Source organism: Microtus pennsylvanicus, chromosome 16 (genome assembly GCF_037038515.1).
Source record: "Microtus pennsylvanicus isolate mMicPen1 chromosome 16, mMicPen1.hap1, whole genome shotgun sequence".
Taxonomy (NCBI): Eukaryota; Metazoa; Chordata; class Mammalia; order Rodentia; family Cricetidae; genus Microtus; species Microtus pennsylvanicus.
This window is the reverse complement of record NC_134594.1, coordinates 45,690,627-45,713,202: the sequence shown is the minus strand read 5'-3', so window position 1 is coordinate 45,713,202 and position 22,576 is coordinate 45,690,627. Positions and strand designations below refer to the sequence as shown.

General features: G+C 43.1%; 1 protein-coding gene across 3 annotated transcripts; it reads left to right on the top strand.

Moving 5' to 3' along the window:
* The first annotated feature begins 10,851 nt into the window (after positions 1 to 10,851).
* Positions 10,852 to 20,514, top strand: Npy2r (neuropeptide Y receptor Y2). Of its 3 annotated transcripts, XM_075950783.1 has the most exons (3): positions 10,973 to 11,396; positions 11,748 to 12,049; positions 17,393 to 20,514. In XM_075950783.1, the coding sequence occupies exon 3, from the start codon at positions 17,440 to 17,442 to the stop codon at positions 18,583 to 18,585; it is 1,146 nt and encodes a 381-aa protein (XP_075806898.1). In that variant the 5' UTR covers positions 10,973 to 11,396; positions 11,748 to 12,049; positions 17,393 to 17,439; the 3' UTR covers positions 18,586 to 20,514. The 3 variants fall into 3 exon arrangements, with proteins under 3 accessions (XP_075806899.1, XP_075806898.1, XP_075806900.1); XM_075950784.1 differs by lacking the exon at positions 11,748 to 12,049 and having other exon boundaries at positions 10,852 to 11,396; XM_075950785.1 differs by lacking the exons at positions 10,973 to 11,396; positions 11,748 to 12,049 and adding an exon at positions 11,455 to 11,720.
* Positions 20,515 to 22,576: the final 2,062 nt, after the last annotated feature.

Genomic DNA, 22,576 nt, shown 5'->3' with positions numbered 1-22,576 from the left:
CATATAGTATGAGTAAACGTTGATTTATTTTTCTGCATTGTTTTCCAGCAAATGTATGCCAGGAATTGCTATCCTGCAGGTGTCCAGTGCTTCTGTGCTTTCTCCTAAAATGTCAACTATCTCGTGAGCACTGATGTGAAGTTTCTGTGAAGATCTAGAGTTCTTTGCCCCAGAAATTGAGGATGATGGGTTTGGAGTTTTCTGAAAATGTATTTGTTCCACATATTTGATAGCCTACCTTTAAAGCAAACATCAAGTACTATGAACATGTACATGAACAGTTGTTTTGGCAACGGGATCAAACCAAACGTTATGTTTAATTTATGATCTAAATATATGCTATTTGAAATTTTAAATAATGGTCCCCTGCTCTAAAGCTACACTCCTCTTTCCGGTCTAGGAAAGCTAAGTGACTTCACTGACTTCCAATGTCAGGTGCCCTATCTGATATTAATATGCACCTCTAATTACATAGATGAGGAAATGAAGACTCAGATTAAATGACCTTTGTATATCACAGACCGTATGTCCTCCAAGACTAAATGCTGTGCATTGCCCAGCAGGTCAGTGAACAGAGCACACAATCTCAACTCTTCCTGACGGATGCCACCTAGGGAAAGCAGTGTGGAGGAGGCACAGGTTGAACTTGGCAATCAAGGAGCCCCATTCAATTTTTTAACTAGGGAGAATGTTTATAGAAGTAGAACATTAGAATTGCAGGTGCTCTGATTTTGTCCCTCTTACTGTCCAATGGATGTATTCCTCAAGTGATCTGTAGCTGAAATCCAGTGAAGGAGAAAGATGTGCCCGACACGCCTCAGGTTGTTGCCAGTTCCTCCCCTCCCTGGACACACATGTTCTCCCATTCAGAGGTACAGACTGTATTTCCTTTTCCTTCTCATAGATGCTGGCTTTAGAGACTGGTAACATCAAAGAGTGGACCCCTCTTTCCTCTTAGTATTATTTAGGCTTTAGAGCTACCATCGTCGGACAGCTCTTCTTGATCATGTGTTCCTGCCATGATGTTCGACCTGACCATAGGCCCAGAACAATTTGAACAATTAGCATGGATTGAAACCTAAGAAACTAGGAGCTCAAATAATCATTTCCTCTTTTGCATTGTTTATCTAGTGAAGTTTTACAGCCATGAAAAGCTAACTGACACACATATTGCTCATGATTATTTTTGGTTGTCAGCTTGACTATGTCTAGAAGTAATTAAAACCCAAGTGGCTTAGTCCATTTGTGAGGAATTTTTTTTTTTGAGACAGGGTTTTTCTGTGTAACCATCCTAGAGGGATTTTTTTTTCTTAATTAAATCATTTAAAGTGGGATGGCCTACTTTTAATCTGGATCTTCTGATATGGGAAGATAAACCTTTGATCCAGGTCTTTTGAGGTGGGAATATCCACCTTTAATCTGGGTCGGCTCTTATGCTGGCAGCTCGTATCAAGGAGAAGGAAGGGGGATGCATGTTTCTTCTGCTGGCAGCTCGTATCAAGGAGAAGGAAGGGGGATGCGTGTTTCTTTTGCCTGCTCTTCTTGCTCTCACTGGCGAGTTCATTCCTTCCCCGGCTTTAGCGCCTACTTATTTAAAATTCTGGCAAATGTGGAAGATCAGCTGAGACCTCCAGCCCAGCTGTGGACTGAACATCTGGAGTCTTGGACTTTTTGTTGGTACACAGCCTCTGTTGGACTGTCTTGACCATAGGCTGTGAGTCACTCCCATACATCCCCTTTATATATTTAGGAAGCTCATTCTTTAAGTCCTCCCTCTAGAAAACTCTGACTAACACACAAATATACCCTTAGCAGGACTTAGGACATTGGCAGTGTGGTCAGCATTCTGAGGACCTTGTCTCACATAGTTCCTTCAATGAATACTGAGTGAAGATTTGTTTACAGGAGAGCTGTGGTCAGTGAAATGCGGGTGTGAGTTTTATGTGGTGGTTTCCATAAAAAAGTAGTAAGCCGTGAAATACACCTGGTTTGCATTGCTCATGCGTTGCAAGTTTTACCTTGAGTAAAGGATTTCTGCATTTCACTGTGACAGGTGAAAATTACGTTCCAACCCCCCTCTTCTTATCCTTCGGGCAGAAGCTAGCGTGAGAGGGCTTCGGATTTACTCTCTCAAACAATTAAAATTTAAATTTGTTTTTACTATATGGTTGAAAATTTATATCAAATTTTGTCTCCATATGCTTCTCCAAGATAAACACTTATTATAAATAATTGAAATTCTTAAAAGTGTGTGCTTCTTCTTCAGCCACTGGTCTTCTCTGTATCTGAGATAATCAGATGAAAATTTGCATTGATTAAATTTTGAATTCTACCAAAAGTGTCCCCTCATTTAAATTTGAACCACAGATAATTTACATTTAAACACTCTTTCAGATTTAGTCAGATCCATTTGGGTGATCAGGGAGAAAGAGAAATCTCAGCAGAATGCGCATGTGTTGCTTACAATCCTGCTTAATTACTTTGAATCTGCAATTCAAAATTCAAAACAGATAAAGAACCCCAAACCCATAGAAGCCAAGAAAAAAAATCACAGCAAATTATATTTAACAACCAATTTAAGATTTAGTATCTTACTTTGAATGGCTAGCTGTTTTCCTCTTTCTTGAATGAAACACCTGTCTTTATAACTTACATTCATGCAAAAAAAATTAAAGTAAATAGGTAAAAATAGTTTAGAAACTGTCTTTTCTGGCCTTGGTAGGATTCATCATTTCGTGGCTACCTCTGGTCCATTCACCTTTAACCATCTGTTCACTCAAACTAATCCAATTTCATCGTGGAAAAGGAAATAAACCTATTGCCTTTTCATCAAAACAAATGATTTAAATGACTATTTGTAATTAGTTTTTAAAAACATTCTGTTTATGAGTGAGTGATAATGTGTATGATGTGTAAACATCTATTTCACCCTCCTACACACACACACACACACACACACACACACACACACACACACACACACATCACACATCACACATCACATATGTATGTTGTAAGGAGGGGCTGCTAGTTGGTTCCCAGCTGCTCGGCAGCTCAGTCCAGAAATAACCACACAGAAACTTTATTAATTAAATCACTGCTTGGCCCATTAGCACTAGCTTCTTATCTTACATCTTAATTTAACACATCTCCGTTAATTTGTGTATGGCCCCAAGGCCGTGGCCTACCAAATGAAGTCCTGCCATCTGTCTCCATAGCTTCTCTCTGACTCTGCCTCCTTTCTCTCAGCATTTAGTTAAGTTTTCCCCGCCTAACTATCAACAGGCCAAGGCACTTTTCTTTATTAATTAACCAATCATATTCATAGCATACAGAGGGGAATCCACATCACATATAACCACCCCATCCCATCCACACATACACACACACACATACACACACACACACACACACACACACACTCAAACACCATCCACACATATACACACAGACACCATACATTCAGAAGAACATACATGCCTCTCTGATACAACCCAATCAAGTCTATCCGGGTATTTCCTGTAAGTTCTTGTTCCTCATGGCTACAGAAGACCCAGATCCAGGTGGATCTACATCTATGATCCGCTAAAGATCTGTATTTGAATCAGAGGCCATTAGGATATCCAAGTACTGTAGTTTTAGTCACAGAGAAGTGTTACTGAAAGTTGCAGCAGGTTTTCTAGGAGAAACACTTGTGGGAAATCCTGCATCCCCAGCCATTCAGAGCTGGTGCCATATAAATTCAGCACTGTGACTCAGGTGCTGTTTCCATGTAGACACTCCGGCCTTCCCTCCCGCAGGGAAGGTAAGTGCTGTGTGCCCTTAGGAACTTCTTTGGCTCCCTGGTGGTGCTCCTGAGCTGTATCAGGGAATTTGCTGCCCTCTCTCTGAGGCCACACCCTTCTTCTCTTCCTTTCCTCTCCAGGGTGCACTGATTTATGTGGTTTATTTCTTTTCTATTTCTGGAAGCTGCTCCCACATTCCGTTTCTACTTTGTTCTGTTTGTGATTTAAGTCAGGCTGGCTTTGGCTTGGAGGTTATTTAATGATCTCTCAGGCAACCTTGACATTAAAGTGAGAAGAAAACTGCTTTTCCGGCAGTGAAGCCAAAGGCCTTTCTCTGAGGAGCCCAAACTCGTTCTCTTGTGTCTTTTATCCCTTTATTTTAGTTGCTCTTCAGCTTAAAACTTACCTCTTCAATCAAGCTCTCCTGAGACCGCTGAAATTTTGTACTGAACCCAACATTGACATGCTGACTCTATGGTAGTCGGAGCCTCACTAAGCTGAAGTCTTTACTCTACCATGGAGGAAGCAGCGTGGGATTATTTTTGCTCATGTAAACTTCTTTTGGTCCAGTCAATGCAGCATGAGCTTGGTTAAAGCAAAAACTTAAAAAGTCTATCTGTTCAAATTCATACTACAGAGATGGGTAAGAACAGGAAATAGGAACTTGTGAGGGAGGACACGGACCCCGCAGCAGCAGTTCCCAGAATCTTCTTGCTGAGATCTGGGGACAAACCCCAGGAAGTCCTGTTTCCTGGTCCTTGTAATTTCCTTCCCTTTCTTGGAAGCTCTTCATGATCCTGTAGCTGAAACTGAGAAGAGTCACCTGGATGGCAGATGGCTGTGCTAGCAGGAAGAACCTCTCTTCTTTCTCATGCTCACTCGAGTTAATACCGTAGACCCTTAAAAATTAAACTTGCCAGACTACCCAGCGGCAGCAGTTTAATGATAACGTGTTTGCTCAGCTCTCTCTAGCTATATACAGGAGCTTTCCCCGTACACACACACACACACACACACACACACACCCCTATCTGTCTGTCTGTCTGCCTATCTATCTGCCAATCTATTCATTCATCTATTATCTATGATATATATCACTTATATATCTTTCATTTATCTATCATCTAACTATATTTATCTGTTATCTATCTATATCTATCTAAAACATTTCTATCATTTACCTATCCTTATTTATCATCTATCCACTATCATCTATCTATCTATCTATCTATCTATCTATCTATCTATCTATCATCATTCTCTCTAGTTTCCACCTATAATCTATAATCAATGTCTCTTTAAAGCTATCCTTTGTAGTCCATGAATTCCAGTTTTTGAATTCATGAAACAAATTCCTGGAGTTCACTGGCTCAGCAAAACTTTGTTTGGTGACTGTTGATTTTTCTAAGACCCTAGCATCCCAAGCCAAGGTCACCAAGAGCAAATTAATTAATAACTAATTAATTAAGAAATCTATTGAACCCAAAGACCTCCTGAATTTCCCCATCTCAAAAGAACTAGGCAAGTGTACTATGAACATACACAAGATGACTGACCAGTTCGTCTTTAACAGAGATAAATAATCAAAATGTATTTATCCAATTTAAGACCGGGCAAACATTAGAGTAATGTATGTTTACTTGCACAGAAATGGATATCTGTAACATATTGTTAGTGTTATAAAGATTACCTAAGATTAGGGATCAACTCAATAATTAGAATTTATACTTATATTTCAAAGATGGGGATCCTGGGTGAGAAAATCTTAGACCTATATTGTCCACACTTTACACTGTCCCTACGTAGCTGTTTAGTTTAGTGTGTAAATTAAGATTAAATTAAAACTCAGTTTCACAGTGACCCATTTCAATGCTCAATAGCCATGTGTGTGTGTAGTTACTGTATTGGAGAACACAGATCAACATCATTATTATTGCAAAAATGTCTACTGAACAAGGAATGTTTTCTTTCCTGGTTTTATCACTGCTGACTTTTTATCATGGTTACAAATTACTTTCCTACCAAAAATAAAAATGAAATTATTTCTATATGGTAGAGGCCTTTGCTCTCAGTCTAAATTTTAGACCAGAACAAATCATAACATGATTTACTTTGTGCAGTAAATTGTGCTTCTCTGATGAAGCTACTCAACTTTTTTTTTAAGTGACAAACTGTTCTCCAATTTGTTCACCCCCGCTGTTTAAAACATCCAAATATTTCCATTAACCAACAGGTCCTTTGCCACAGTTTGACTGCAGATACCAGTTCAACCAGAAATAAAAAGAAAATGGCTTATTTGGTACTGGAGATCCATAAGGTCCTCCGAGTGGACCATATGTTGAAGAGATGTCCTGTGGCTTGCACTAGTGGGAAGGAAAGAAACTGAGATGCAGACAAGTCTGTGAGTTTTCAAATCGTGGCTACATGCCTCTGAAGGGACTGTAAGGTCCCAGTTACTGCTGTTCATCCTTCTTCCCCCTCTCTCCCTCCATCTGCCTCTCTTTCCTCTTCCTTCTTGCTTCCTCTCTCCTGCTATAAGCAGTGTTGATCAATAGTTTTGATCCTATACATGCTTCATACCAAGTTGCCCCACCTAAGGCAAAGGATTAAACGGTGAGCCTAAGCACATCTGCCTACCCCTGGCTGGTTTTCTCCAGCAGGTGCAGTGACAGAAAGTTAGTACATCTGATAGTCCATCCCTGACACTCTGCCTTTTATATCTATGTGTGCCGAGGAACAGGCAGTGGGACAGGGGAAGTTTCGGTGGAGTCAAGTTTTAAATAGTTGGGGAGATTTATCAGTTATCACAAAACCGCCAGAGGCTAGAAGACTAGAGGCTTGCAGGTTAATAAAGACCAGATGTGATTGGGGAAGACCCCCTGAAAATCCTGGCTGCAGACATAAAGAAATAAACCTAGAAAAGCTACAAGACAGGTGACATATATTTTACCTGCTCAAACAGAAAACAAAAGAACATTTTTGGCTGGCTTGTGTACAGCACATAATCCATATTGTATTAATACAGATATGTATATTACCCTTGAAAGTTTATGTGTTTTCAGAACAAAGGGTTGAGACACTGATGAAAAAGTGTGGCCCAGGTGATCCAGCTTCTCAGAATTCCTCTATTGTGAGAAGTATGCAACCAGAACAGCCTCAAGGTTGCTTTCTAAGCTGTTCCAGTCTCACAGACTATTTTAGCCAGGACTTGATCATTATCCTAATTTTCTCACAGTTTCCCAAAGATGCTACATCTCCCAGACGACAGGAATCAGCCGAGAGAACACAATGTCCACATTCCCAAGAGATGTGGTGGGTGGTTTTTGGTTGTTCAATGAGTAATGAATGCTTGTCATAATTTAGGAGAGTTGGTTACAGATTGTTATTGGTAATAGTCAGGAAAAAAGCTGAACAAGGGAGATTAGGTTCAGAAAACTTGAAAGAAAAATGGAGGGCTATAGAAATGACAAGATAAAAGAGTAGATTATTGAATCTACTTTTAAGCTAAAAATGCAGGTACTAGTCTTAAATATTTTGCATTGTTGTAGATTTTTGTATATTGATACAAATTTAAGCTCATTTTTGATACAGTATAACAAAAATAAGCTTAAGTTTGTATATATGTAAGTATATATTTATATGTTTCTACTTATACACGTTTCATATATATATATATGTTTCTACTCTTTTTAAAATATTTTTGTATATTGATACATATTTCAGATTATTTTTGTTAGAACATACTGTACATATGTTCTTACTCTTGTTTATGTTATTTTAGCTATGCAGTTCATTTAACAATGGAATGTAAATTTCTAGTCCTTGAAAGTTACTATTACAAACTGTTTAAAATAATTAAGAAATGTAGGTTAGTAGTTAGGCCTCTATAACAATCAAACTTGTTGTATATTAGGTATGTTTTCAAAGTCAAACATATATATTTTAGATAGATAGGTGGTCTTCAAATACTTTCCAAGATCTATAGACTATGGCATTGAAGATGTTTTAATAACATAAGGCTTTCATGGCAATGAGACATGTCTGCTCCTAACAGCACCAATCTACTTCAAAGAAGATGATGGGCATAAAAGAACCTCCATATGGAGGTTGCTTTCTTTGTGGGAAAAGTTAGTCACTGGGTAAGAAACTGCTCTTGCCTTGGCTGCTAATGGTATGCTGTACTAATTGAACAAGCAGGACACAAAAGAAAGAGATTGTCAAACTTTGCCAAGACAAGTTAGAACAGTCCTTCAAAATCCCTGCTTCATAAAAACGTCTGCAAAACATTCTACAGGGCACACAATAAGTGACGAATTTTCCCAAACAAGTCAGAACAGACCTTCAAAATTCCTGCTTCATAGAAAAGTCTGCCAGATTTTCTGCAGGATACAAAGAAAAGTGACTGCTAAACTTTGCCAAAACAAGGTAGGACAGTCCTTCAAAATTCCTAATTCATAAAAATATCTGTCAGATATTCTAGGCCTGTAGGCCAAAGATGGATGCCCAAATATCTCAGATGAATCATGTGTGACTGTCCAGGCAGCCAGCTATTTCTATCATTTCTTTTAGTTTTGGAATTTGCTCTACACTTTCTGTTTACTCAGGTAATGCTATAGCCTTCTGGAGTCTTTGAGGGAATTGAAGAATAGGTAGTTATAGTAGTTTTTTTTTTTAGTTTTGATAGAAGGTAAACTAGGTATAGAACTTTGGACTCATCAAGATAGAATAAATAATGGAGTATTTTCTTCAAATTTGCCAAAACAAATGGACTGAACATTGTAAACTTAATTCTTATCTGATAATTACTCTTATTGTATACTTTTACTGTGTTAGATTTAAAAACCTTTCCTTATTATTTAAATGTGGAAATGTTGTGGAGTAATCTTTTTGTACAATATAAAGAAATGTCACTTGGATTGATTTAATAAAAAGCTTAATGTCCAATAACTAGGCAGGATTTTGGGGGCCAAAAGGATCCGGAAAAGACAGGTGGAGTCGCCATCTGATACAGAGGGAACAGACATGTGACAAAAGAGGTAAAAGCCATGAATCAAGAAACAACACACAGATGAATAAAAATGGGTTCATTTTAGTTATAAGAGCTAGTTAGAAATAAACCTGAACTATTAGCCAAGCTTTTGTAATTAATGAGAAGTCTCCATGCCTTTTATTTGGGAGCTGGCTGGTGAGAAAGAGAAAGACTAGCAGTGTGTGTGTGTAGGGTGTGTGTTGACTTCAGACGACAATGTGTAGGAGAAAGACAGGTTCTGTCCTTCCATGATGAGGGTCCTAGGGATCTAAGTCTGTCAGGCTTGGTGACATGCTTGGTGACATCCTTGGTGACATGCTTGGGGACACTTACATAACTCTTTGAGTCATGTCAGTGGTCTAAGATTTTTAAGAATATGAATTTTTTTTCTTTTAGAAAGTGAGCTCTGACCCTGTTGAATGTAGATTTTTGCAGGGCAGCTCATTGAAACCTGAGAACCGACCTCTGCCTTCAGCTCTTGTGGGTGCTTTGTGTTTCTTGGGATGTGTGAGTTCTTACCCTTGTCTGATTACTCCCGGCCCTAACCCATGAGCGCACAGATGCATTTGGGTCTAGGTATGTAGGCATTTGGGTTTCTCATCTCCTTGTGTGAAGAAGAGTCACTCCCTCTTCTAGAAAGGCATGGAATTACCCAAGAACAAAACGAATGGACAAAACAAAAGAGAAATTAGATCTGCTAATCTTGTCCTGCTTCCATCTGGCCTAACGGCTAGTTTACCACCCCACAGGTGTGGGGTATTTACTCAGCATGGTTCTTCGTTCCTATGGTCCATAACACACATGCCTTTCAGGCCTTTACTGAGAGCCTGAGAGTGCAGTGTCACGAGCTGGCACAACTCTGTTGATAATGTGTTGCTCTGTGAAGTGACTTTCCCCTCATGGGTCAGCTTCTCATCCATTTCTATGTTTTATAGAAAGATGTGAGTCATGGAGTTGTTATCAGTGGAGTTGCTGATCAGCGTGTGTACAACCTTGTGAATCTTTTAAGATATCCACACGTGAACTCATTGTTCATATACAGACTTGCTTCAAAACCCCGAAAGCCAATGATATGAGTGAGGAGAATGCTTTGTGGAATCGCTGCCAGAGAAGCGGGTTAAAAACAATTACCTGTAGCAATGCTGCTCGTCAGCTTTCTTGGGTATTTGCTTCTATGGTTATTGTCTAAACCTGTGTTGCTCTTCAAAAGTTTAACTTGTTAGACTCACAAAGTTCTTTCTTCACCTTCCCAATATTCTTTTAAAAGCTTGGACAGCTGGCCCTGATGGTGCCACATGCAATCCAGCTCCTTAGGAGGCTAAACAGGTTCAAGGCTGTGAAACTTAGCAAGACACTGTCCTCAAACAAAACAAACAAAAAACAACCGAGAAAGTGTGAAGTTGTTGTTCAGCGGCAGAACACTCATGCAGCATTTGTGAAGCACCAGGTTCAGACACAAAATCTGTTCAATTAAAACCTAGGTGTGAGCAGGAAGTGTTTTCCTACACACACACACACACACAAAACAAACAAACAAAAACTGTCTTAAGTAGAGCTTGTAAATATCATGCCCACTTTCAGACCCTCTTACTTTTGTGTATTGGTAATTGACAAGCCCCAAGAACAGTGTCTTATCAATAGCTTCTCTATCGTGATGTCGCGTGAACTGGACTGATTTCAGATTAATTACGTGTCTTATGAGTGAAGTAGGATTAGGGTGTGTGACTTTTAGGGGTCAAAAACCCATTTCACATGAAAGGAGTAATTAATACGTGGAGGAGTATTTATTACCTTTTACAAATAGCTAAGTAAAGCTTTTTATTTTTGAGAAACCAAACCATCTTTTTGCCTGGTTAAGAGAAATCCTGAGAACTAGTACGACCATCCTCATTTTAGAAATTAAAAAAAAAAAATAATGCTCTGAGGTGACTGGTGCAAGGCTGGGAACGGGGTCTTGAGGCAATCCTGGCTTCCAGTGCATGCGCCACTTTAAGGCTCTGCTGCCCCCTTTAAAATTGATGAAGAAAGACCTGCAGCAAGCCTGCGGAAGGAAGGACAGCCTTTGAATGAAGAGTTTTGCGGGGTGAAGTTGAAACAACCCCTTCCTAGCCCTCCCAGCATTGGTGACTGGAAGTCCAGTATGTCATATTTTACGCGAGAGTTTGGGCAGGCTCCAGATCAGAGGAACCTTCCCGGGGACTCGCACTCCGCGCTCCTGGTGAAAGATCCAAGGGCGAAGAATTTTGAAATCAACTAACTGGACAAAGAGAGACTGTTTTATTGAAGACCCTCTGCCATCCTCTGCTTCTTTTCTGAGAGACAGCTTTTGCCGCCGACCTCGGAGACAGAATCCGCACGATTCCATCAACACCTGTTAAGGGCTTGCTGCTCCGGGGCCACTAGGCTCTGGACTTGGTTTACGGTCCCGCGACCCCCATTTACCGCAGCTCCTGCACCCGCTCTGGCAGAGCGTGCTGGCTGTTTGTCCTTAGGATCCAGCTCCTGCAAGGGATCGGCTCTCCGCTTTCCCTCCTACACCGCGAAACTCAGCAGCCCAGAGTTGGATTTCCCGGGGTGTGGAGGTAGGTGCGGAGCGTCTCTCCAGATTGACTCCCGCTAGCTTATTTGTCTGTCCCTTGTTCAGGAGCGGGGACCGCAGCTCCCTCCTCGCAGCGGGGGCTCCCTCCTGCTTCCGACTTTCCTCTGCAGATTTGATGAACTCCTAAGTGGAGTGAGGGTAGCTGCGGCTGGGAGTGGTGGCCACGTGCGATGGGGAGCTGTGCTGCCTAGGGTAGGGTGCAGATGCGCGCGGGTTACAGGGGGTGGCGGACCTTCTCCCCGCGTCCCTGGCCACGGGAACTTATCCGGCTCACTCCGCCCTGCAAGGCCATCGCTCCGCTACCCCGGTACGTACCTGTGTCCTTTCCTTTCAGGGCAGGGTTCGCCTCCACCTCCATCTCCGACCCTCCTCTCTCCCGCCCCCTTCTACCCGGGGCTCTGCACCTCGCAGTGCGGGGTCCCAGATTGAGTGGCCACAGAGGTCCAGGGATAAGCCCGGCAGCTACAGCATTGTAGTGGCTCACTCAGCCGGCCGCTCCCGTTCCTGCTTGCCTGCTCACGCTGTCCCACACAGAACCGGACCTGTTTTGGGAGCCTCCCAGGGCCATCAACCGGTTGGCTGCACACTACTGGCTTCCTCCTTCCTCAGCTCAGCTGAACCGCAAGGGCCGGCGCAGTAAGTTCAATCTCCAGTTCTTCTGAGATCACGAAGGGGTCCTGTCCAGGGAACGGGGCATAGTGCTTGTAAGAAGAGCCTCTCAGCCCTCTCCGACTTTAGGCGGAACGCGGATTCTAGAGGGGTTAGGACCACTCTTGTTTTCTTCTTTTGCTAGACTTTTTTCTTTTATACTGAAGGTTCTTGAATGTTCCTTGATCAAACACTACGGTCTGAGTCAGTAAGATAGGATTCTGCTGCTTCTTTAAAAAACAAAAATCAAGGACCTTCTAAAGAGCAAGGTCATGTTGGGTTTTCCAAACCTGTTCAAAAGGAGACATTTAATTAGGCTTCCATTTATTTCCATTGGATGGGATCAGCCATTAGGAGAAACCTATGGTGGTGTGGCAGGGGGTGACACGAACATTTGAATACCTTTCTTAGTCGGGACCAGTCATTACGATGTCAGGGGTGAGCAGGAGAAAGCCCTGCTGTCATAGAAGGAAGAGCAGACACAGGAAAGAGAAGCCTTCAGACGTTCATACGATGCGTCAGCCCGTGCATGTAGCATGGTTGAAGTCCCATCTCCCCTCACAGAAGGGCAAGCAGGTGTGTTTGGGGTTCTTCCCTGGGAAAACATCCCTGGGAGAGGTGCTTGATAGGATGCCAGGCTTTGCGCACCTGAAGTGATTCTGTTGCAGAAATAACTTGCAAACCCACAGATTTCAACACGTAGTCAAAGCATGAGTAGTTAGTTCTCCGACTCATTAAGCACCTTGAGCCTCAGAAGAAGAAGAAAAAATCATTTCCTCTTCTGAGGAATTGGCTTAGGGTGCACCTGTTCAAGAAGACAGCACTATTCATAGTTTAGCGAGTCTTGAATAACCTGAATGCTTCATTTTGCCTCATTTCAAGGAAAGGCTCTTCCGCTGTCTGCTTCTAGCTGGAGGCAGGAGCATCGCACGTGGTGTTCTCCTCTTGTGCTCTTTTCTCTTCTGCTTTTCCAGAAGCGCTGTTGTGAATGATAGATCCTGTGTTCAGGTAGCACTCCTCCAAGCCCAAGGCGAGTACTGTGCCTTAGCACAGCTCATAGTGTCCACATGCTAATAGCTTGTCAATCGATAGCCATTCCTGCAGAGGAGCTGTAAATAAAGGGACTTCGGAGTGAGGAAAATAGGGCTGAAAAGAAGGAAAGAGCCAATAAATCCAATACGCTCCTCTTGCCGGTGCCTTTAAACCTGGTGTCTACACTCAGTCCCACCTGTACGAGCCTCAGACTGCAAGTCTCGGAGTACTGCTTACCTCCTGTTGATATGTGGGGTCTGGGTCTCTGCCCTCTACAGAGTCAGGCTCTTAGTCCGAGGGAAATGGTACAGTCTATCAAACAGGCCATGGTTTCAATGCCGTGTTTCCAGAATTAATAGTGGGTCTGTTATCCTTGGAATGTTCTGTTTGAAATGTATGTTGACCTAGGTAGAAAGCTCCAGCATAGCAAACACAAGTACACAGAAAGCTTCCAGTAACATAGGAAAGGGACGTGTGTGTGTGTGTGTGTGTGAGTGAGTGTGTGTGTGTGTGTGTGTTTGTGTACTAGTAGTAGTAGGGGAAGAGAGAAATAGATATAAGCACTTGGGAAAAGTTGCTGAGTAGATTATACTGATAGGCCATTTAAAAGGTTGTAATCAAGAACTGAATTAAGAGGGTCTTAGGCCAGACTTCTTACAGAAGCAAGTAGCTGATTAAGAACAAGAAACCACATATGAAGCTTCTGTGACTCAGAATAAATCCTGTGTCATTATGTTCAGTAAAGAACAGGACTGAAACTGTATTTTGTATTAAGCAGGTGGTACTAGTTATTAGTAAAATTGTTTTCTTGTTTATATTTCTATTGGTTTTGTCAATTACTGAGTGTCTTTAATGTACTAGGTGGTGCAACTCAAGATTAAACAATAGATCATGAAGTTTCAGGTTTAGTCTTCAAAGACATTGCTGTCCTAGGTTGGACCAACTGTAGCAGTCACGGTGTGGCCTGTGTTGTGGGCGGGAGAATGAGCCTTTTGGCTAACCAGGTTCACCACAGGGAGGGCAGAGAGGCATGGGGAAGCCTGGGGTGTTCTAGATTTCGTAGCCATTCAGTGTGAGAGAGCAGCAAATGTCTGTTAGGATGTTCAGAGAGCTCAGGGCTCTGCAATGACACCGTCTAGCCTTGAATGTCATACTAAGGAGCTGAGTCTTGTTTTAATGGGAGAACAAATTAAAGCATGCTTTGAGCTGATCATGAAACAAACAAAGAAAAAAATCCATCCAGGGATGTAGAAGAGAAGAATCTGCAGAGATTTGGGAGATGAACACTGAAAGTCTGGGATTGCAAGAACAGCGCCTTCTACTGCCTTAAACCGAAGGGCAGAGAAGAGGCAGTGCGAGCAAGGCCCAAGAAACAGGCCCCCACAGGAAACAGTCTCACTGGGTCTACACTGGGAAACCAGGGCTGTGAAGAGCTGCCCAGGCGCTACCCAGAACACAGAGGGAGGAAGGAACAAGGGTCGGTGTCTTCCTTCCTCCTGCTTTTTATTCATGCAGTTTTCTTTTTAAAACTACTTATGTGTGCATATGACAGTTATGTTTAGTGTATGTGTATATGATGAGTGTAAGGTACGTATTATGTGTGTGTATGTTTATGTGTATATGTATGTTTGTATGTATAAGTGTGCATGAGTGCAGGTGTGGTGTGTGTGTAGGGTGTGTGTGGATGATGTGTATGTATGTATGTATTTATGTATGTATGTGTGTGTGTGTGTGTGTGTGTGTGTGTGTGTGTGTGTGTGTGCATAGGTCCTCACTTTCCACCTTGACTCTTTTTGAGACAGGGTCTCTTGTTCACAACTACACCCACCAGGATTCCTGCCCCACAAGCTTCTGGGAATTCTCCTGTCTCCATTTCCCATCTTGCAGAAGAGCTGGCACTATAGATGTGCATTAAGCAGCCAGCTCTAATGGGCTCTTTTCACAGCTCCACACTTGCGTGGCAAGCTCTTGATTCACTGAGCCAGCTCTGCTCATGTCTCCTGCTTTACTTACTCATGAGTTCCTCCCACTGATTCAACCCAACCAGGATCCTCATAAATTGTGGTTCAGTCTTACAGAACGAGACAGAGGCAGAGAAGATGGGAAGAGGAGTGGAAACACACAGGGCCAGCAAACATTGTTTGTGAGCTCACTAAACAGGATTCATCTACCAATGGTAGGAGATTATGTTGTTAAGATTAATAAAAAAAATTCAGTAAAAGGTCTTCAGAGTTAATAGCGGAGGCCTTTAGTGATTGTGTGTATATTCAAAAGTATTAACATTGAGGTATTGAATCTGAGTATTTTTATACACTTAACAATGAATTTATAGTAAAACCAAATGTGTTATTTTAAGCAATCTAGTAGAATTATTACCCTCTGTCTTAACACCCAGCAGGATTCTCCATCAGGATATGGGTTTGCAAGGGCATGTCCCAGTAAATGTCAGAATCAGCATGGTGAATTGGGCATGATTTTACCTGTTAAGTTCATGAATCAATGAATGAAAGCAGCCAGAAAAATAGAAGGAAAATTAGAAATAAGATGCATGGCTATAAGGATAATTACAGTTAGAAACTGGACCAAACTAAACCGGTGCGGTAGACATGGTGATAGCGGATGTGTGGGAGAGAGAGGTAGAGACCAGACGGGGGCGTCTTTAAAGCATGACGGGGGTCTCAAGGAGAAAAGGAAACCTGGAATTCTTATCTCAGTTTTAACCCTGAAGGTTTAATTAATTAATGTATTGAGTGCAGGGGAATTGGGGTGTAGGGTAGGACGGAAAGAAAGGTGCCCCAAACTTCTCTATGTACAAGTGTCAGGGGTCAGACTTGGGTGATTTTTGATGCAGTACTTTTGGAGGATGCTGCTCTATGCTGTGTGGGGAGTTTCTTTCAGACCCTGAGACCAAACAACAGATCTGCAGAGTTCCATTTTAAACACCAGGTGGCCCAGAAAAAAAAAAAACCCAAACACACTGTGCTTTTCATAATGCCAGCACTGGGGAGGGGGAAGAAGTCGGACCTGTAGGTCTCCTTGGTCAGAAAGACAAGCCTAGTTGGCGAATTCCAGGCCAGTAAGAAGTCCTTTCTCAAAAAAACATGGATGGCACCAGAGAAACGATACCTGGATGAATTCTTACCCAAGGGGCAGAGACGAAGAACATTTACAAGTATCTTCACTTTCCTCCATCCCCACACACATATGAGGGGCGGGAACATATGCACAGGTGAAGGAAAAGGTAGCTATGTAGGGGTCCACTCGTTTCGCCTCATTCTATTTCCCCGAAGTTCAGGCACTCAGCACAGGGAAATCTTTTGTCCCCTTTCTATCCCGTGTACTGGTGTATACTTGTCAGTTTCAAACAGCTAAGGCGGTGAGACTTTGCTCCGCTTTAATTTGTCAACTTCGTAGCAATTGTAAAATTGATAAATTTTATTGCATCCATTTTGCAGGAAAATGGAATCTGTTTGCTTTCGCTCCTTGTGGAATTGGTTCCCTCCTATAGAAAAATCCGTTCTTACCATGACCGTAGTTATTTAAGACCTAATTCCACCAACCCATGGTTGTGAACAGACTCATGTAGAGGGCTTTATCGAACTGTTCCGTGGTCTGCAGTGTTAGGGTCAGACCACAGTTTTCTTTTTTCTTTTTTTGCTTTTTCTTTTTTATTATTTTTGTTGAAAAAATTTCCGCCTCCTCCCCGCCTCCCATTTCCCTCCCTGCCTCCCATTTCCCTCCCCCTCCTCCCACTCCTCTCCCCCTCCCCCAACTCCTCTCTCCCCCCCACTCCTCTCCCCCTTCTCTCCACTCCTCTCCCCCTTCTCTCAACTCCTCTCCCCCTCCCCCCACTCCATTTCCCCTCCCTCTGGAGTCTGAAGAGCAGTCCGGATTCCCTGCCCTGTGGAAGTCCAAGATCCTCCCCCCTCCATCCAGGTCCAGGAAGGTGAGCATCCAAACAGGCTAGGCTCCCACAAAGCCAGTTCATGCAGTAGGATCGGAACCTACTGCCATTGTCCTTGGCTTCTCATCAGCCCTCATTGTCCTCCATGTTCAGAGAGTCTGGTTTTATCCCATGCTTTTTCAGTCACAGTCCAGCTGGCCTTGGTGAGCTCCCAATAGATCAGCCCCACTGTCTCAGTGGGTGGGTGCACCCCTCGCGGTCCTGACTTCCTTGCTCATGTTCTCCCTCCTTCTGCTTCTCATCTGGACCTTGGGAGCACAGTTTTCTAGAGGAGCTCAGCCTCTAGGATGGCTGTCGGATTCACTCGCGGTTTCCTACGTTGTTTTTTATTGTAGATTCTTGTGTTATTGGGAGGCCAAGAGAGACGGAATTGGTGCTGAAGATGGGCCCCGTAGGTGCAGAGGCCGAGGAGAACCAGACCGTAGAAGCAAAGGTGGAGTCCTACGGGCCAGGGCACACCACTCCTAGAGGTGAGCTGCCCCCTGATCCCGAGCCGGAGCTCATAGACAGCACCAAGCTGGTTGAGGTACAGGTGGTCCTCATATTGGCCTATTGCTCCATCATCTTGCTGGGCGTAATTGGCAACTCCCTGGTCATCCACGTGGTGATCAAATTCAAGACGATGCGCACAGTGACCAACTTTTTCATCGCCAATCTGGCTGTGGCAGATCTTTTGGTGAATACCCTTTGCCTGCCGTTCACGCTGACCTATACCCTGATGGGAGAGTGGAAGATGGGTCCAGTTCTCTGCCACTTGGTGCCCTACGCTCAGGGTCTGGCAGTGCAAGTGTCCACGATAACTTTGACAGTCATTGCCCTCGACCGCCACCGCTGCATTGTGTACCATCTGGAGAGCAAGATCTCCAAGCGAATCAGCTTCCTGATTATTGGTCTGGCCTGGGGCATCAGCGCCCTGCTGGCGAGTCCCCTGGCCATCTTCCGGGAGTACTCACTAATTGAGATCATTCCCGACTTTGAGATTGTGGCATGTACTGAGAAGTGGCCTGGAGAGGAGAAGAGTGTCTATGGCACGGTCTACAGTCTTTCCACCTTACTGATCCTGTACGTTCTGCCTCTGGGCATCATATCTTTCTCCTACGCCCGTATCTGGAGTAAACTGAAGAACCATGTCAGCCCGGGAGCTGCAAGTGACCATTACCATCAGCGAAGGCACAAAACAACCAAAATGCTGGTGTGTGTGGTTGTGGTGTTTGCCGTCAGCTGGCTGCCGCTCCACGCCTTCCAACTTGCCGTGGACATCGACAGCCACGTCCTGGACCTGAAGGAGTACAAACTCATCTTCACGGTGTTCCACATTATCGCCATGTGCTCCACCTTCGCCAACCCTCTTCTCTACGGCTGGATGAACAGCAACTACAGAAAGGCGTTCCTCTCCACCTTCCGGTGTGAGCAGAGGCTGGACGCCATCCACTCGGAGGTGTCTATGACCTTCAAGGCTAAAAAGAACCTGCAAGTCAAAAAGAACAACGGCCCCACTGACTCTTTTTCGGAGGCTACCAATGTCTAAGGAGACAGGCACGGAAGCACATGGAAGCATTGTGACCAGAGCTGCCGATCCGGTTGCGGGAAGGTTTTCTGACCAGTGCATGCTGACCTCCCATAATACTGACTAAAAAGCGTGGGCAGTCTCGTTCCTGGAAACCTGGCCGGCAGAGCTGAGGTGAAAATGGCTTGATGACCGCCGCTTAGGTGGTAGGGGTGGAATGGTGAGTGAAAGGGAAAAACTTTCTGCTGTTTTTCCGGAGTAAAGGAAACCTAAACAAGGACGTGGTGCCAGTCTGGCTGAAAAGACGAGGTAGGTGTTAATCCTGAGAGCACAGGAGGATCTGCGCTGGGGATGCTGCAGACTGCGCTGCTCCCTCATCACTTGGTGAAAAGCTGCTGAAGAAACTCAGATTTCCCTGGGGAGCCATGGGCTCTCTGCTAAGGTGTTTCGGTTTTATTGTCCTTCCAAAGATGAAACCCAAATGAGAACTGGTATAGGTGAACAAGGCTCGTAACTACGGGGATGACTTCAAGTAACTTCCAGCGAATGAGCAAATTTGCTATGCGATTAATATTTTGGCAACGATGGGGAAATCCTTATATACTCAGAGAGCAATTAGCTATGATTAAAATCAAATGTACAAGTGTTGAAAGATTTTTTTTTTTAGAATTCAGGATCAAAATCTGAAGTTATTAGATTTAAAAGAAATGTAAACCGTTGTTTGATCTCTTGTTTTGAGCGTCCCTGCTTTATGTAGCTACTGTTCAGATAGCAGGCCTGCAACCCAGTCCTTTTGCTCATTGCCGGTTGCTAGGTCCTTTGGACCTGCACAATTCCTGTTTACCATTCCCGAAGGGGAGCAAAGGTTTCACTAAAAATTAAATCGACTGGGAAGTGATTTTGAAACAGTTTGAGTTTAGTTGTAAGCAATTCCTCTCCCCACACACATCACTCTAACATTTTTACAGACACTGCCGAATTATGTTCTTTGGAGTGCATCCTCAACAGACCTGTCTATGCTAAGTAAATACAACTTCATTAAAATGGACCCATTTGGTAAGAAATCTCAAAAAACTGAGTTCCTTCCACTTTGCAAATGTTTGGCTCTCAACAAATTTTCACATAAGTTTTCTATTTTCAAAATGAATGTATTTTGGGGTAACATAAATATGTATACAAAATTAAAGCATATCTATGAACAGTGAAACATTAGGAATGTTCATTTAATGCTTTTATAAATTTAGCTTTTATTTCAGTAGTACCCAACCAAAGATGATTAAGAATCTATTTTGTTCACATAGAAAAAAAAATCAGAAAATGAGATGTTAACTAGCTGCACTTATCTGGATGCTGGTTTCAATGTAGGTGTATTTTTGTAAATATGACAGCATTCGTGAGAATATTCCTCACATTTTAGGAATATTCAACATAGTCTTATACTTAGTTATGATATAAATGTTATGTATAGATTTAAAATTCAGACTATGGCTGTTATCAAATTCCTTTCAGGGTAGAAATAAAAGCTCGGTTTGGAAATGAACTGTACTTGTGGAATACTGAAAAGGGTGAAACAAAAGGAAAAGTATCTGTAAGGCAGACGGAGAAGTCAGTGACACGCACTGCCTTCTGCAGTGTCGTGTAACTCTAAAACGGGGTTTGTCTGTTGAACTCTGCCCTGTCCTCTGCAGACAAGCTTTACCTAATTCTTGCAGAAATACGATGTGAAAATGTTATTGTGGAGTTTCTATGCCCCTTGCAGAATTTGTACCCTGCATAAACCCTGTGTTCCTTTGACTCCTCTTGTGACAGTAAACTGCTGGAATCCACCTGATGATTCAATTGACATATTTATGATTGAGTTCATATGTTAAAATCTTTTAAAAAGTATCTTTTATGTAGTGATTTTAATGTTAAAATAAAAAGAATTCGGGAAATTGTGTAGACTTTCTATGTAGCTCTTCTACTTTTTGGCTGAAATCAAGTCCCTGGCTAACCTGTGAGCACACTGTGAGTGTCCTGTGTGTGAGTGTCCTGTGTGTGAGTGTCCTGTGTGTGAGTGTCCTGTGTGTGAGTGTCCTGTGTGTGAGTGTCCTGTGTGTGAGTGTCCTGTGTGTGAGTGTCCTGTGTGTGAGTGTCCTGTGTGTGAGTGTCCTGTGTGTGAGTGTCCTGTGTGTGTCTGTGTGTGAGTGTCCTGTGTGTGAGTGTCCTGTGTGTGAGTGTCCTGTGTGTGTCTGTGTGTGAGTGTCCTGTGTGTGAGTGTCCTGTGTGTGAGTGTCCTGTGTGTGAGTGTCCTGTGTGTGAGTGTCCTGTGTGTGTGTCCTGTGTGTGAGTGTCGTGTGTGTGAGTGTCCTGTGAGTGTCCTGTGTGTGTGTGTCCTGTGTGTGAGTGTCCTGTGTGTGAGTGTCCTGTGTGTGAGTGTCGTGTGTGTGTGTGTCTTGTGTGAGTGTCCTGTGTGTGAGTGTCCTGTGTTTGAGTGTCCTGTGTGTGAGTGTCCTGTGAGTGTCTGTGAGTGTCTGTGAGTGTCCTGTGTGTGAGTGTCCTGTGTGTGAGTGTCCTGTGAGTGTCTGTGAGTGTCCTGTGTGTGAGTGTCCTGTGAGTGTCTGTGAGTGTCCTGTGAGTGAGCCCCTGCAACAGTGTCCTGTGAGTGAGCCCCACGAGAGTGTCTGTGAGTGCTGCCCAATGAGATTGTTTCACTTTGCATTTTCAGGCCAGATATTTCCCTTGAACTTCAAGCCTCCCTTCCCATTGGCTAATGAAAGGAGCTTGCATTGGTCCTATCGACAGACACCCAGTCAGTGCATCCCAAAAAGAATCTTCCAGGTAAGTGCAAGCATCCAGATCCTACGACTAGCTTGCCACCAATCTACTGAACACCTCTTCCCAAGACCTCACTCTTCAGAGTCAGCCCAACATTCCTCTAGTCTAGCTCCGTGCTGTCAGTTCCTGCACTTACTATGACTCCTGCTTCTCCACCTTCTCAGTCCTCATTGTTCCTGCCGTAACTGTTTTCAAGACCTGCATTATGTCTTACTTTATCTCTTATCTAGGTTAATAAAGTACACAGTGTTATTTCAGAAATTCAGAGAGTAAAACAGCCACCCTGATCAGCATTACAGACGAGGCAGTGGTGACACACACCTTTAATCCGAGCAACCATGCTTGTTTGCCGTAGAAGCAGGGTGGTAGTGACGCAGGCCTTTGACCCCAGAACTAGAGAGGTAGCTAAGACAAGAGGAGATGGCTCTCAGACACAGTTATTCTGAGACTCCTGGAGGAATAGCCATTTCAGACTGAGAGGTAATACGATCCAGTGCCTGGCTCTTTTGATTTTCTGACTTTCAGGTTGAAGCCCAATGTCTGTCTCTGGGTTTTTATTAATCATGCTGAAATAGTAATTTCCTATTTGTGTTCTCTACGTCTTGTCATTTTCTCATACAATCCAATATTGTGTATTTACCAGCTGGCCAAGACAGTGGCTTTTTTTTTTAACTCAGATTTTATTAAGTCATTCTCTGTTGAGAAGTCTTCAATTGAAACCTCATAAATTTACTTTAGGGATTTTATATCTTATTGAAAGCAATTTCAATGACTTGAAAGACTGTTTTGACATCCAGATTAAGATTCTCTATAGGAACAGAACCAGTGGAATCCTTATATGATTGGGATAGGGGATTTATTAGATTGCTTTCCATGACCTGAGGCTAGGCAGTCTTATGATAATCATCTGCAGAGTGGAGATCAAGGGAAGCCAGAAGCTGCTCAGGGTAAGAAACTGAAATCTCTGAGACAGGGGGACTGGTTGTTGTAGGAATCAACAGTTAGTCTGTTGTTGTTCATTTCTGGCTGCCCAGACCTGAAATAACCACTGAGAAACTATATTTTTTGTAATACTGTTTGGCCAATAGCTTAAGCGTATTTCTGGCTAACTGTTATATTTTAACCCATTTCTATTAATCTGTGTATCGCCACGTGGCTGTGGCTTACTGCCAAGCTTCTGTCACCTCTCTGGTGG